Consider the following 14,540-nt stretch of genomic DNA (forward strand, 5'->3'; position numbering starts at 1 on the left):
TTTAACAATTTACTCATTTCCATTACTTTTATATTCTTTTATTTCAGTTCTTTTACTAACATTCTTGTCAGTTGACGCGCGTCAAGTCTAGGTCCCCAGCAGGGGTTTGACTATATGGAAGATAGATAGATAGATAGTTTCGTATATCATTTATTGGTCTGTTATGTATTTAAAGAACGCAATGGTTATCAATTAAATAATAGCGACTCTAATCACATTTTTTCTTCAAATTATTCATGTTTTATAAAGCTCTTTGGCTTGGTAACGTCGCTTTGTGGTGTTTAAATTCCCGGTGAATGGAACGTTTCGCGGCTTTCATTTCATATAAGCGCTTGTAAGACACTGACGTTTGTTGACAAGGAAGCCAAACTTGTTCAAGCATATCAAATGGTTTTCGATTAAGTTAGATTACACCTAACATTCTACAACTTATATACAGTGCTAATATTTGAGGCAAGTTGCATGTTGTTGTTTTTTTTTTAAATGCGTGGACTTTCAGCTATTTTGATAATAAGTTATAGCTTTTCGGACATCAGAGATTCGGTTATTATTTGATAAAAATAGTATTTCTGTCATGTCAGTGGTAATGTCATATTTCGGTGGCACTCCAAAGTAATGTTCTATCTTACTTTTCTGTCAAACAGTCAGCATGAACCAGCAAAACATACTAATAATAAGACTAATAAGTATTTTATAAAGCGAGCTCTTTGACAGAAATTAAAGTACGTAACAATTTAACACCATCGGCGGCTACACATTTTATTTTTTCAAAACACTTACAACTGCACACAAATCAATTCAAAGTTTATTATATATATATATAACTTTTCACAAAACATAAGCTATGTATATGTCACAGGGTGGGAAAAATGTGCAATCTGACCGGGACTCGATCCCTGGACCCTCGGAATACAGTTCCGCGGCACCACCAACTGAGCTATCCGGCCACTTATACATCTTCTCCCCTAAATAGTGAACAGTTCTGAACCCTGACACACTCCCCTGCTGTATTGAAATTCGTCCTCGAATTTCACAGAGTTACAGAGCAATGTAAATCAAACTGAGCTACGGTATATCAGTCACTGTCCCCTGTTGGGTGCCAAATGTTACAGGGTGAGAAAAATTTGCAGCCTGACCGGGACTTGAACCCGGGACCCTGGGAATATCATCCAGCGGCTGTACCAACTGAGCTATCTGGTCGCTTACACATCTTCTCCCCTAAACAGTGAACAGTTCTGAACTGTGACATATAGCTTTCGGTCATACAATTCACTCAACAACATATTTTGCATTTTCCTTTTTAAAACTGCCGTACGGGATTTTATGTACTGCTTCCATTTATCTGGTACCCAATGTCCTATTATATTTCCATGAAAGTGCACAGGAGACCAGTCTATGCATCTGGTTTCAATCAGACTTCATAGGCTTTTATCATTATCTTGTAATTCTAAAAGTTGCGATTGGTCAATTACCCATAATTTAATCTAGATCAGAAACTGTCACAAGTTAATTTACTTAAAAAATCTCAAATGTCCAGTTCAATGGAATGAATGAAAGTTATGGCCGACTTAGTCATACTATTTTTAAATATTAATTCATTTTCTCGTTAAAATCAATTTTATATAAAAACAAAAATGAATATTGCTATATATGGGTTTATTGGTCTGTATCTGGCTTTTTCGTGAATCCGTGTCAGACCCCTGTTGAGGACGAAAGTTTTTACCACTGTTACATGTTACATAACATTTTAACCCTGTTGAAAATTAATTTGATTGCAGTAAATTTTGCAGCGGCAAGTGTTTTTAATGTGTTAACAGAATGGTGATCTACAATTGTTTTATTAATTCTGCAGGTTCAGGATTTTAAAAATGGATGACACGCAGAACGATGGCAGTGACTCAGATTGGGACAGCACGCTAGATTTTACCTCACAGAGACATCCTGGCATTGGTCAATTGAAGCCAGGTATCAACCTAGAGATAGAAGAAGAATCAGCTCTATCTGATGAAAGTGATCTTGATGTGGAAGACAACTTGCCAAATGACAAACAAGTCATTAAAAATGGTACAGTACCAGTTATTCTTAAGAGAATTTGGTTGGCGCCTGTGGCGGAGTGGTTAAGGTTGCTCTCACCGTTATAGGTTTGATCTGACCCAGCATCTTCTAATTCTTTCATGTGAGAAAGCTATCCAGCTAGCTTACAGAATGCTGATGGTTGTACTCAAGTACCTGTTTGTGCCTGAAAAAATTCTCGATTAGGGTGCCTTAGGTCTTCCTTCACCAAAATGCTGCAAAGTTGCCATATGACCTACATGTATACTGTTCAATGTGAAACCCAACCAATAAAAAGAGAAAAATTTGGAAAATTTAGTAAATGTTCTAAACAGTCAACTTTTTTTTTAAGATGATTGTTTGAATTTGTTTAATATATATATATATATATATATTTGTGAAAGGTGTTTTTCATGAAAAGCCATATATCCCATTATATGCCTTAATGTTGACATTGTGTCACCTTTAATAGAATAATAGTGCAGTTACAGGTTAACTCCTTATATAATTTAATAAGAGTTAACCTGTTATTGCACTAAGGTAACACTTGTTTGAAACTTTAAAGATTAAAATGGGAATTTCCAACCATTTCACCAACTGGGATATTTTGTGCAGAAAAACCTGAATTGAGCCAAACAACAATAATATGATACAATAGTGTAAAATACAATTTGATTTAGCCCTGCCGCCTGAAGATAAACTTTTTGCAAAATATAAAGGTAATGTTTGTCAAGTTATTTTTCAAGAAGTTCTAGTCTTAACAAAAAATTGATATTGATAATGAGTGATTAGATTTTCTTTTAAGTAAATAAATATTGGTATGACTGATTTTCAAACAGTTTTCTAAAAGAGCTTTAATACTATGCTTCAATACTGTGCCTCAGGAAGCATTAACTCTCTTTTCTTTAAACTCATAACCTGCTGGAATCAAAAGTAATTAGCCTTAGCTAGTACACATGCATTTTGACCTGACTCTAATCTGTTGGTAGCTTTATTGTATTTTTATTTTGTATACCCTGGAACTTCAAATGAACTGTTCCAAATTCAAAGCAGGATTAATCAATTACACAACTTTACCACGTTTGTGTGTTATTCAGATTTAAAGCCAGTGGAAGAGAGGCCTAGAGCACCATCACCAAATATTAGTAGCCATAGTAATCGGGGTAATCAGAAAGAGAACAATATAGTACTGGCTCAAAAACAACAACAGAAACAGTCACAACAAGCTCACAGGTAAACTACAAACTTTTTATGTTTAGATAATATTTGAGTTTGAAAATAAGTGTGTAGACAACCTGTTGTTATAGAATTGTCAGCAAGTTATTAAACTTTTAAGAATTAGATTGTAAAAACAAACTTTTGACTGCAGTATAGTCTTAAAAGCTTCCTAGCAAATCAAAAAGCGATGGGGAATGGTGGACTGGTAGTTAAGATGTCTGCCTGTAAATCCTGGGGTGTTCAGACCAGTCCTATTGAGGTCTTAACCATGTTTTCTCATATGTTATTAGACCTGATGAGTCCCAAGAAGTGGACTTAAAGGAACTTGACCGAAGTCCAAAAGCCTGAAAAATGCAGAATTTTATTTCTTACATAGATTAGCTGGGGCAACACATAAAGCTATGCAACAGGTAATTAAGAAATATATTGAGAAATAAATTTAAAATGATTTGAATCTCGATTTTAGGTCATTTTTCACAAGTAGAATAATTATTTTGGAGAAATGGAGTGGTCAAATGATCTGAAAATTTGCACACAAGCTATTAATCCAGATCAACATTAAATGAACATGAATTCAAAAAATGACATGGGAGTTCCTTTAAAGTATAAGCTCTATTCACAGTTAAACTTATGCAAATAATGTTTTAAACCAAATAACTGGCCCCTCCCCTCGTTGCTGTGAGTTTAAAATATTTTTCATAGTACCCCGGTAATATGAACTACAATGCTGTGTGTGAATAAAATTAACTTCCTTTCATTGATTAACAGGTATATTCAGTAGAATAAAAGTTATTATCATGTTCCAATGTGTCAAATTAGTAAATGTTTCATTAACTTCATATAAAGCACACTTATAGTCTCCAAAACTTAATTTTGTCGTTCAAATAAGATTATTAAATATAAGGGAGATAATTCAGATGCAGTGAAGCTTTCATTCAATTTAAATAGTGTAATATATTGTTAAAATCATTTTAACTTGTTATTATTTGGTATTAGAACAGAGCAACCAGCCAATCAGCATGCACAGAAAACTGACATACCAGATCCTCCCCCATACAACTTTAGAGATGCTATAACTGGTGAGTTCTCTTTCTTTAATACTCAAGTTAAATAAACCCCTCAAAAAAGTATGAGTTTGTATTAAGAATTGCAGCCTATTTGCACTGTTTTCCCGCTTAATTGTGAATGGGCCAACTGTAGGTCTTTTTGAGAATGAATATTTCTTAAATTTGTGAAATTTTGGCATTATTTTTCTTAAAGAAGATCAAAACATCATATTTGGTATAGAACATATTTGATTTATTCTCCTTTTTCCTATATAATAAATATTTGGTAAAGAACATAAAATTATGTTTCTTATAGAACATGTAGTGCTACCACATATGTTAGGTATAAAAAACATATTTGGTGTAGAACATATATTTTGTATGATAAAAAGCATACCTGGTACAGAACATTCATATGTTTAATAGAATAAACATATTTGGTACAGAATGATTACTTGTTATGTAAAAGGTATTTGGGATTTAAAAGATTTGAGTTTGGTATAGAACATATAAGGATACTTTGTTTAAAGGAAATAAACGTGCTTGTTAGAAAAAGCAAGAAAAGTATTCCTTTAAAATGTTTTATCGAACCTTAGTAACTGCCATCATGCATTATATTCTTTGGAATTGATTTGAATCTTTGGGAATTTTTTGAGTTATTTTGTTGTCATTTTTGGAGACAATAGACAATAGTTTGAATAAAGTCATAATATCAGATAAGTTACTTTTCATGAATGGTTTACTTTATGAAGAATTGTGCTGCTTGTTCTACTATAAAGTTCTGATTTGTTTTATATGTTACCCAACTCCTAATGGAGTCTGTACAGAGATAGGGGTTGGAGGATATATATTGAGATTGTCCATAAATAGGGGATTGGTTATAATTTACACTTACACTGTTATGGTCATATTGAAACTTCCCTGTTTTAACTGGTAGAGGAAGACCTCAGATATCCTTGTGTGCATTATTTCAGGCATAGATGGGCAATGAATAGAACCACTGAGCTTGCAAAAGCAGGCTTAATGCCTAGTGGGGTTCAAATTCTTCAGCAATGTCAGGTGGTTCAAATTCAATTACCTTAACACTCAGCTGCAGATGCCCCTGAAAGCTAATTACATGTATTATTTATACTAAATATATCTCTTTTATTTGATCTTAGCATAATTTTTTTTTTAAGAATATGGCATACAAAATATTATACATTTTAAGATTATATAGATTAATAGATATAATAAATAAGTAATTCAGTAAATTCCAATATCACATGTGTTAATAATTTTCCAGAAAAGAACATTAATTTTTAAAAAAAATCATGTTTATTGACTACAGAAATATTAAACAAATGTCTTGAAGATAAATCTGCTATTAAAGGGACTCCACTGACGTTTAAAAGCCTAAAAACATAACATTTGAATTTCTTACATAAATGAGCTGGACACTTTAAACAGAAATATATGCAAAGATATTTAAGAAATATACTTTGAAATAAATTGAAAATCGTATTTTTATGCTTTTCTTAGCCCGATTTGAGTGAAAAGCGTTTAAACGCTTTTCATTTTGGGTCATTTTTTTACAATTTGAATAATTATTCTGGAAAAAACAAAGTGCGTGAATGATCAAAAATTTTGCACATAGATTAGTGGTCTAAACCTACATCAAATGGTACATTTATCCGGAAAAATATTTTCAGTCCCATCATGCAAAAAAAAAACCTCAGTGGAGTCCCTTTAAAGAATACTTGAAATTTTAATGGATGAATATTCCCTGTAAATTTTACCTGTAGTTTCTGAAACATTGATTTAGGCTATTCTTAAAATAATGCTAGTTTATCAACAGCTTTGGTTTTTGTTGGTAGGCAGGTAAAAAGGTTTTCATATACTTAGATTAAATTTAGAATAATTGATTCCTAGTGATAAAAGAAATATACAATGCATTTTATTTTCAATTCATAGAAGTGTATAACATCTTAGCTTTGGTGTATAACATTTCAGAAAATGATTTTAACAGTTCCAGTCCAACTTACATATTGCATGGAAAAAATATTGTTTTTTTTACCCCCCCCCCCCCTCCCCCACCACCACCCCGCCCAATTTTTTTTAAAAATCAGTATATAAATAGAAAAATACTAGGCATGGCAGGATTTATAGTCATGGATGGGACAGATGCAAGCTGCAACCAAATGGTATTTTATTTTAGTCCTTATTTTCATATAATATGAAAATAAAAGAAACTTTCTTTTGTACTTAATGAGTGTACACAGACACTAAGTGTTGGATAGGGTATATTTATTTAACATATTGATCAGGGTTTCATAAATAGACTTTAAGATAGAATTCTATCGCCACTGCTTTGCAGAAATTCTTTCCAATTAGCATGTTTGACGTTACTTGTTAATTTCTACAGAATGATATTCCGTTGATAAGACATTATTAGGATGACATGACTTATCATGTCAGTTTAAAAAAAAACAACAACAGGAGAACTTGTATTGTTGGATATAATTGCCATTCTTTTAGTTGCAATTGCAGCTGAAATTAAATTGGAAAATGACAGGTAGTGAAAATTTGATTACCCTGGACATTTTTCTTTTTTAACTGATGATTTTAAAATATTCATTTCATTTTGTGAAGTGCTTGGTGACACATTTATTTTGAATTTACTGTTGTTTTGTTTTGTTTTGTATGTTGTTTTTTTTTTTCATGTTACATATAAACTTAGATGTAGATTATAAAGATGGTGTTTGATATCTCATATGTAACAGACTGGTGGATAAATTGTTTTTTATTTGGGTTATATATTGTTACAATTTCATACAAAACATACACAATAGGTTAATAAACTATTTCATTGATTTCGAGTTATTCAGTCAGTCAAAGTCACTTATGTTTAAAAAAAATTGATTTTCATTATAGTCTTTGTAGCGTTATACAATGCTTATAGCTTAACTATGAAAGCATAGTTTGGTAGCAAGCATTTGTGTTGCCAATATTCTTGTATGCAGTATTTGTATAATTATTATTCTTGTATGCAGGTTTTGTATAATTATTCTTGTATGCAGTTTTTGTATAGTTATTCTTGTATGCAGTATTTGTATAATTATTCTTGTATGCAGTTTTTGTATAATTATTCTTGTATGCAGTTTTTGTATAGTTATGTAATTTTATTCAGTATTTGTATAATTATTCTGTATAAATAATCTTTTATGCAATTTTTGTAATGTTTAGTCAGAGAATCATTTAACTAGATATGCTTCATGATGACAAAGAACGGTATCAACACTCAGATTGTAAATTAGCAGCTTCAATTAATGGTTTTGTTTCTTGTTATACTACTAGTTTTTACCTAAAGTAGTCTTGAATTGTGGATGAATACAAAATAATTGTGTATTTTTGATATACTTTTGTTTTTGATATATTAATGCTTGGTGTTAAGTTTATGTATATCTATTTTTTACTGTATTTCATTTTTAATAGTACCAATAAATTCATACTTAATTGTTAGCTTGAACAATTATTCTTTGTTTTTATAGACAGTAGACAGACCCCTGAGCCAGCAGAGAGAGGTCCACCAGGTAAAGACAAGAAAGGAACAGCGTATGACCCAGCCCCTAGTCCTACACCCAGGGGTATACAGAAACAACAAGGCAGTATAAGAAGTGAGTGTAATACTTTTTGTCATTGGTTTGGGTTTTGAATCGCTCCAAACTGTAAAATTGTGGTACAATAGCATTTTGACATGTATTTTACTAATTCAAGCACAACAACCTTGTAAATGTATAAAGACTTTAAATAAGGCTTATAAGCTTGATAAAAATTTACCAGTTGCCATTATAAACATTAATTTTTTGGGGGTTGAGGATCAAGGGGGTAGGGGGGGGGGAGAAAACTATAGGGAGGGAAAATGCAGATTTATACATGTACACTGTAATTTAACTAAATTACTTTTAATTACAAGGTATAGGATCGTGGGATGACTCTGATCCTGATGAAAGGACATTGAGGGAAATACGGACAAATTACAGACAGGAAAAACAACGAGAAGAGCTGAAAGTCAAAGAAGGTAAGAAATTATGAAAGCATTTAAAAATACTTATCAAAAACCAATAAAGAATGTATTCCATGAAACAGCACTGATTTGTTATTTGCAGTTTGTATTTATTATTTCGTTGTCTCCCTTGTATTTGTAATTGGGTTGCTTCCCTTGCATTGAACGTTTCCTGATTCATTTTAAGTGTAAAGATTTTTTTAGAATTGCGACCGGAAAATAACATTGTAAAATTCAAATGTTTGCATTACTAAATGAGAAAATATTTTAATGATGACATATTTATGATCATTATATTTTAATATTTATTTTCACCACATTATAAGATAGAATATTTTATCATTTTATAGTGAAAAGCATTTTATGAAATTGAAATGATATAAACTATTTATAAAACATCTGTCCTATAATATCTATACCAAATGTTGTGCTAAGGAGCTGAAATATTAAATTGTTCATGCATACCGTTGTTGTATGGTATCTTTTTAAAGATTTTATCCCAGAGGAGTATGAATCATGCAATGAGCTTATTAGTGGAGGTAAAATTTAACTGACAGCTAGAAATTTATTTGTGATGAAAGCTATTCTTTTTAATATTATGTATTAGATGTGATTGTAATTGCTTTAGTTAGTGCTTAATATTTTGAAATACATGTATAGGGGAGTAGTGACCCCACAGCTTTGTCCTCTCACCCCATGGTTTGTAGGTTAAAAGTTAAAGTTTTACCTGCTGTCACAGTCATGACACCAGCACTAATGTTAGCTAGAAAGTTATTTATATTAATAGACCCATTTTGATATGTTTAAAGCAGCTGTACAAGATTTATACATATATAAAAAGAACACAGGAAACTAAATGGGTCAAGTTTCAGTAATTTTATTAAAGACCTACCTTTAGGCTATTCAATAGCCTTCATCAGGGTGATTTACATGTATACATGAAAAGAAATAATTTCTGTACTACTGGTTAATTTTGTAACAGGGATGAGTCAGTAACTTAAAACATTTTTATTGCTTATTTAAATGGTATTTATAACGGATAGTGATGAACATTCTGTTGATTACAAAAAGGTTGGGTTCACATTGTAAACAAAATATGCTAATTCTGAAAATTAAAATCACAACAACAAAATAACAACTAAACAACAACTGAACATCTGTTACTTAACGTATATTTAATGTATTGTCTGTGTTTGTTACATGTGTTAACAAGTTTGATTTGTTTGTGCACTGAAACATATGGTAAATTGATTTGTTTTGAAATTGTACTTGTGACAGAATGGTGCCGGGATTGATCTTATGTTTCTTATTGATGAAAAATTGTTTAGAGCTCAAAAGGAAATTGCTGTTTTTTTCCCCCAAGGAAATGTTGATAAATATATCAGGTTGCTTGTAAAAGTAACAATAATATTGATGCTTGTGGGGTATAGATATATGAGCTTTGCTTTGTGTCTTGTTTCTATCTTTTTATTATTTTGATAATGTACAAGTAAAGCGGTAGTGACGTTGATATGATTATATGTTGAAGTCGTCTTGATTCCTGACGTCGTTGATGTTCCTTCCTACACATAGCATATGTCTTCCCAACAATGATCGGCATTTGTAAGCACTAAAGAGATAGGCCAGCTTATGGTTCTGATAAGACTGTCAAAGGTCAGCTCCCAAGTTTTAGTATATCAGTCATTTACTTTTTCGGAGTTTATGATGGACAATAATTAATTCAAATCAAGAAAAATGTCCATGTTATGTGATGCCAACACTGACGTTGACGTCTGGGTGACTACAATGTCTCTCCCTTTTCATTGAATAGCCTAGCTAAAAATTATTTTTCTTCACACACTTATTTGAGAGAATAATAGGAGGTTATTGTCTATAGGGAAGGGAAAGAAATTTTGCCTTGAATTGTCATTAGTTTTTGTTTTTTCTGTTGACAGGGTAGGCAATATTATACAGACATGCCAAAACTTAATGTTACATCTGACATAACACAAAGTAATTTTACATTTTATATGAATCGTTTCAGATATCAGTGTTATATTTTATATAGTTCTAGTTTTTTTCCTTATATATATGATTAGATAAAGTACATATCTATTTATAGATATTGTCATTTGATAACAGTTTTATCCAAACCATATTTTCAGAAACATCTATAGTGGAAGACCCCCCACAGACTGCAAGGTCAGAAACTACATGGAGAAGTTGGAAGTTCGGCAAGAAAAATAAAGGGCCAAAGAATAACACACAGTCACAGGTAGGAAATGAATGTATGAAGTTTGATATGGATCCAGTACAGGAAATCAGTTTTTTAGCTAGGCTATTCAATGAAAAGGGAGGGATATTGAAGTCACTAGGACGTCAACGTCAGTGTTGGCATCACACTTTTGTTAATTTTTTGCGTGCAAGTTGGTATCTCGAAAACTACTTAAGGTAATGGGCTGAGACTACACACTTATTTGAGAGAATAATAGGAGGCCACTGTACAAGGTGGATAACTCTAATGTAGATTTTGACAGAATTGTAGCCCCTTTTTTGAACTTTCAACATTAATTAATTTGAAAAATGTACATTATCCAGTCTTTTGTTTTACTATCAAGCACTTAAAATAGTTGAGCATGTGGTGTCGCTCCTGTTTCATTTTATGATCATGCCAGATGTGGTTTTAGAGACACTGTATTGATTGTACATATTCATTCATGAATTTCTGATTAAAATCGTATTATAACACTGCATGCATGTACAATCACTTTTTAAATTATGTTATATATGGAAACAAACATGCAACATTTTAAATGCTAGAAATAATAAAAGAATTTTATTTGGGAATGATCTTGAAAAAGGGGTCATAAAACATTTAAAAAGTACAAGTGTCAATCTGACTTTGCAATAATTTATCTTGAGTATATTATGTTATATCAACTCATGCAAAAATGATTTCAGGCATCTGTTGTACAGGCAACCCCGAGGTTACGAGATGCCCCCCAGCAGAGTGCCAGATCGCAGACTCGTACTGTTCAAGGGGTAAATGTATCACATAGAGGGGAAGTGACATCACCAGCCATGGTTGAAGTGTTTGATCAGAGGTATAACATATTTTGCCACTTTAATGATATTATTGATTAGTAAAAAAACAAAACTTTTTGCTTCAGTATTCAAAGTGTCAATAACTCAAAACATTCAGTTAAATACACCTATAACTATAGACTTTTCATTGTAAAAATAGCATGCTTGTTAAAAGAATAATCCTAAAGGTGTCATTTTATTGCTCTTCTGTATTAATGGTGACTGTTTTCATTAAGTATTATGTAAAATGTATATGTATGTAGTCTATGTTTGATGAGTGTCCATCCACCCATTAAGGCAAAAAAATACAGCTTTCGCTGTCTAGTACGAACCCTGGACCTGTCACCAGTCATGCTCTTAAAAATCTCTTTATACAAGGGGCTCACACACCTTACTACCCCATCTTGTCATCCCTGCCACATTTTAGGGCCACTCTCCTCGGTTTCAGTCAGGACATTTGCAGCTGAATCAAAGATTTCTATAGAAGGTTAACTTCCCACGTAAAAGGATAGTTCGGTCTCCAGGATCTGCCCTTTCGATACAAAAACAGTTTTCAGATCTTAACCAGTTAATCACTACTCACTGTCCTTGCTCAAAATTCAACCAAGCTTCAAATTTTCTGCCGATTACTGTACCTTCTCAAAGCCATGCACATACTGAGGGGAAGAGAGAAGATAACATAAAATTTGAAATCTTACTTATTATATATTATAGATACAGTACAAGTCCACCAATGCCTCAGATCCAGTATGTACAGTACCCCGCCCCTGCTGTAGCCCCACCTCCTGTACAGAAAGAGGAGGAGCTTCTAGAAGATCCGCCTAGACTCTTTATGAAAGATGAAGACACTGGCAGGTATGTACACAACTTTCAATTTTTAATCATTTGATTAGTAATAAGACTTTGAAAAATATTTTTACTTTTAGAGTTATGAGTAAAATGTTAGAATAAACCTTACCAGATTTAGATATGAACGTGCTTTTGTCACTTGTGCAGTATGCTTATACAAGATTGTTGCCAAATAATGATTGTTACAATTATTTGTTTTGTCCAGTCCCAAGAGAAACTGGGCAATTGCAATGAAAGATTCAAAGTATTTAAAAAGATTTTTGATTATTTATGTTTCAGATATGTTTATTATTTTGGTCATGGTAATTTACGATATTATGAAGTAAATGAAGAATATGATGAGGCAAAGTTACCTCCTATAGCTGATAAGTAAGTTTGTTTTATTGTTGTTGGTGAAATATTTTCATGTAACATCATATGATATAAAGTTGATGTTCTCAGTAACGTCAAAAATATAAAGTTATGCTTGATTGACTATTGGCCAACCAAAGAGTCATGGGTTTGTTGAGTCAAATTTGATAAAAAACATGTTTCGTCATGTGACACCAGTACTGATAAGTTTCAGGAAGGGGACTCAAGTTTGATTAAAACAAGTGTTGCAAGAACATTTTCAAAAAATCTAGATAAATATTTTTAAACTATTTCTGTAAATGATTAATTATAATGGACCATCATAAGTAAGAAAAGAAATGAATTTTTAGAATACAAGAAGTAGAACACCTGTAAAAATTAGAAGAGATCTTGTACATGTATCGTTTAAATAAAAAATAAATATGTTAAGAAGTAAAAAAACATAATACATGCATATGATGTAATATGTTTGTTTATGTATGCTATATTTTAATTGTGAACTTTGATACTTGTTTTGTATCTTCTCAGTGTACAGTAAAATTTCAACTGATTACTTCTTCCACAAATTCATATTATACTATTACCTATCTTTTCAGAGTTGACCGGATAGTTCAGAGAGTATGGCAGGAAGTTTTCGCAGTCCTACGCATAGTCCTCAGTATCTTGATCTGGTTTTGTGTAGAACTCTTCCGGTTTCTTGCCAAGCATATATTCCAGCCGTTAATTGTCGGGGTTTTTGTAACCCTCGGTGACTTTGTTATTAAACCATTCTTGTCAGCTATGTTCAACGGCTTTGTTCAGCCAGGAAGCATATTCTTTTGGAATGTTTTTACAGGAATGCGTCACATGTTTTCGCCTGTAGGAGATATTTTAAGAAAAGTGCTTGAACAGTTTGCGATGTTATTTCGGTCAGTAAGATTGTTTGACATCACATGGGTGTCCGGACGTGAAAATACACATCATTTACAACCTCATGTGATACAGACTGTTTGATTATACAGACCAGTCAATAAATATACAACAAGGCAGTGATTATAGAGACCAGTCTGTTAATATACAACATGGCAGCTGTTGGTAAAGGTATTCAAATCATGCTGTATGCTTTACACTTAAGTGTTTAATTATGAGGTATGACTAATATTATAGGGGTATTTGTAATATTCCTATTGAACATGGCTGATTGTAGATAATAATGTTTTCATTTAAGAAGTATTTAAATTGTATTGAAATGTTAAAATGTATTGTGAATACATTTGTCAAAAGATAAAGTAAATAGAGTTTACTCAGTTAATCTAGATTTATATTTGTAACAGATATCAACTTATAATTTCCCTTCTTAAACTATAAGTGACTATTTTAATTTTCCTATTTGAGCAGTAATTATTATCTTTTGTAGAATATGATACTTTTTTGAGACACTGTTTTTCATTACAGTGTTTAACTTATTTTTATGAGGAATAATGAAATTACCCTACTTATGTTTGTGTTGGCCTAAGCATACATGTATACTTGATTAAAGTGATATAATTGATTTGCAATGGGTACCTATGTATCACTTGTTGAAGATTCACCGAAAGTTTTTTTGCTCAATGATACAATCTTTAGCTGAAATACTGTGTGTATTCTAAGTTTAATATGAGTCCTTTTAAGGCACTGATGGACCTGGACATGTCACCATTCATGTTGTTAACTGAAATACTTTGTTGTTAAACTGTATATAAACACCTGGTGCTTTTTAACTGGTGTACAATATAGAGAAAATCATGTGTTGTTTATGTAATGAGACATAGTATGTAGCATAACATATAATTGCTGTGCCAATCAGAGGCTTTCTTTATCAAATTTGTTTATGATATGAGCCGCATCATGACAAAACCAACATATTGCGTTTGCGACCAGCATGGATCCAGATCAGC

At 32.0% G+C, this 14,540-nt stretch overlaps 1 protein-coding gene across 2 annotated transcripts; it reads left to right on the forward strand.

Moving 5' to 3' along the window:
• The first annotated feature begins 337 nt into the window (after nucleotides 1–337).
• On the forward strand, nucleotides 338–13,671 carry LOC132760355 (uncharacterized). Of its 2 annotated transcripts, XM_060752336.1 has the most exons (12): nucleotides 338–453; nucleotides 1,853–2,064; nucleotides 3,150–3,285; nucleotides 4,267–4,349; nucleotides 7,847–7,972; nucleotides 8,272–8,376; nucleotides 8,853–8,900; nucleotides 10,506–10,615; nucleotides 11,302–11,444; nucleotides 12,139–12,279; nucleotides 12,553–12,642; nucleotides 13,221–13,671. In XM_060752336.1, the coding sequence occupies exons 2-12, from the start codon at nucleotides 1,869–1,871 to the stop codon at nucleotides 13,615–13,617; spliced, it is 1,575 nt and encodes a 524-aa protein (XP_060608319.1). In that variant the 5' UTR covers nucleotides 338–453; nucleotides 1,853–1,868; the 3' UTR covers nucleotides 13,618–13,671. The 2 variants fall into 2 exon arrangements, with proteins under 2 accessions (XP_060608319.1, XP_060608320.1); XM_060752337.1 differs by lacking the exon at nucleotides 8,853–8,900.
• The last annotated feature ends 869 nt before the right edge of the window (nucleotides 13,672–14,540 follow it).

The sequence above is a fragment of the Ruditapes philippinarum genome, unplaced genomic scaffold, assembly GCF_026571515.1.
Source record: "Ruditapes philippinarum isolate M1 unplaced genomic scaffold, ASM2657151v2 ctg32_1_1_1_1, whole genome shotgun sequence".
Classification (NCBI taxonomy): domain Eukaryota; kingdom Metazoa; phylum Mollusca; class Bivalvia; order Venerida; family Veneridae; genus Ruditapes; species Ruditapes philippinarum.